General features: G+C 40.0%; 1 protein-coding gene across 1 annotated transcript in view; it reads left to right on the forward strand.

Moving 5' to 3' along the window:
- Positions 1-287, forward strand: part of LOC135211435 (fibrocystin-L-like) — a 34,895-nt gene extending 34,608 nt beyond the window's left edge. Inside the window, exon 19 of the mRNA XM_064244745.1 lies at positions 40-287. Coding sequence (XP_064100815.1) covers positions 40-287 — 248 coding nt within the window. The remainder of the gene's footprint in view (positions 1-39) is intronic.
- Positions 288-1,300: the final 1,013 nt, after the last annotated feature.

The raw sequence follows: 1,300 nt of genomic DNA on the forward strand, positions 1-1,300 counted from the left end.
AAGCCATCCACTGATATGCATCTCCCTTTCGTTTTCCAGTGGCTGCGTCTTATCCGAGGAATCTTGACACCGACCAGAAAGCAAATTTCACACTGCAAAACAGCCCCATCACTGTGCAAAGGATGTTAGCAGCTCCGCGCTCCGTTCTGGGAAATTGGAGTCTTCAACTTCAGGGCGCAAATATTGAAGGCAAGAGCCTTTTTTTGCATCTTAGCTATACTAATGCTGGCGACAGCACTTACAGCTCACCCCGAGCGCTTCCAGAGTTCACTTCGCCGCAGCTGTAATTCCGATTTGACGCCAGTTGAAGGAGTCAAACAATTCTGTAAACATAAATTTAGAAGAATATCCTTCGTGTTGTCAACTGAAACCCGGTGGTCTCTTGTACGAGGCACGAAAGAGCTAGTAAACAGTCAGGTCAGCTCATTATATAACAGCGTAACAGACGTTCAAAAAAGGCAGACACTCCCACCTTATTATAAAATCCTACAATTTCTCATGATTATTGTAAATTCTACATCATGGAAGTTAATGAAGCACGTTGCTGGACGCAATAATTTATGTTGCAACTCTGTGTCTATACAATAGATGCTGGACAGTGGAAAAAGGAAATCTCCAAACACTTCAAAGGACAAATACTCAAACACACACACATATACGAGTATATATATATATATATATATATATATATATATATATATATATATATATATATATATTATATATATAATTGTGATAATGTCCCCAACTTCTCGAATTATTCACTGATTTTGGATGCTCTTTTCACTACAAAGACTGAGATCCCAATGCAAGATTTGAGGCAATTCTGACGTCCTTAGCAGGAATCGAATTCGCATCCAGTGCATCGGATTCTGAGATATTCACTATAAATGGAATAGAACGACAATAGATTTCGATCGTCGTGCTCAGATCGGCAACGAGACCTCGTTCTGATACTCCGAATGTTGATTTGAGTCCTGCTGCGGAGTCTGCGCACGTCAGAGTTGCTTCATAATCTTGCATTAGGGTCTCAGTCTTGGTAGCGACGAGCGCATCCCATAAGTGCTAAGAATTCGCGAAGCTAAGAGGACACAGGAGTTATCAGAAATACATAAGTACCTGGTAAAAACGTGCCAGTAGATGCTTGTGTGTGTTTACTTGTATATCAATAAAAAAACGATAAATTTCAAGCGCATATTTATTTGAAGAATTTGGGAACATCTCGCTCTTGTAAACAAATCAAATCTTCAACTTACTGTAACTTTGCCCTGAGGCTCATGTGGCATTTCTTTGCAGACAT

Source organism: Macrobrachium nipponense, chromosome 4 (assembly GCF_015104395.2).
Source record: "Macrobrachium nipponense isolate FS-2020 chromosome 4, ASM1510439v2, whole genome shotgun sequence".
Classification (NCBI taxonomy): Eukaryota; Metazoa; Arthropoda; class Malacostraca; order Decapoda; family Palaemonidae; genus Macrobrachium; species Macrobrachium nipponense.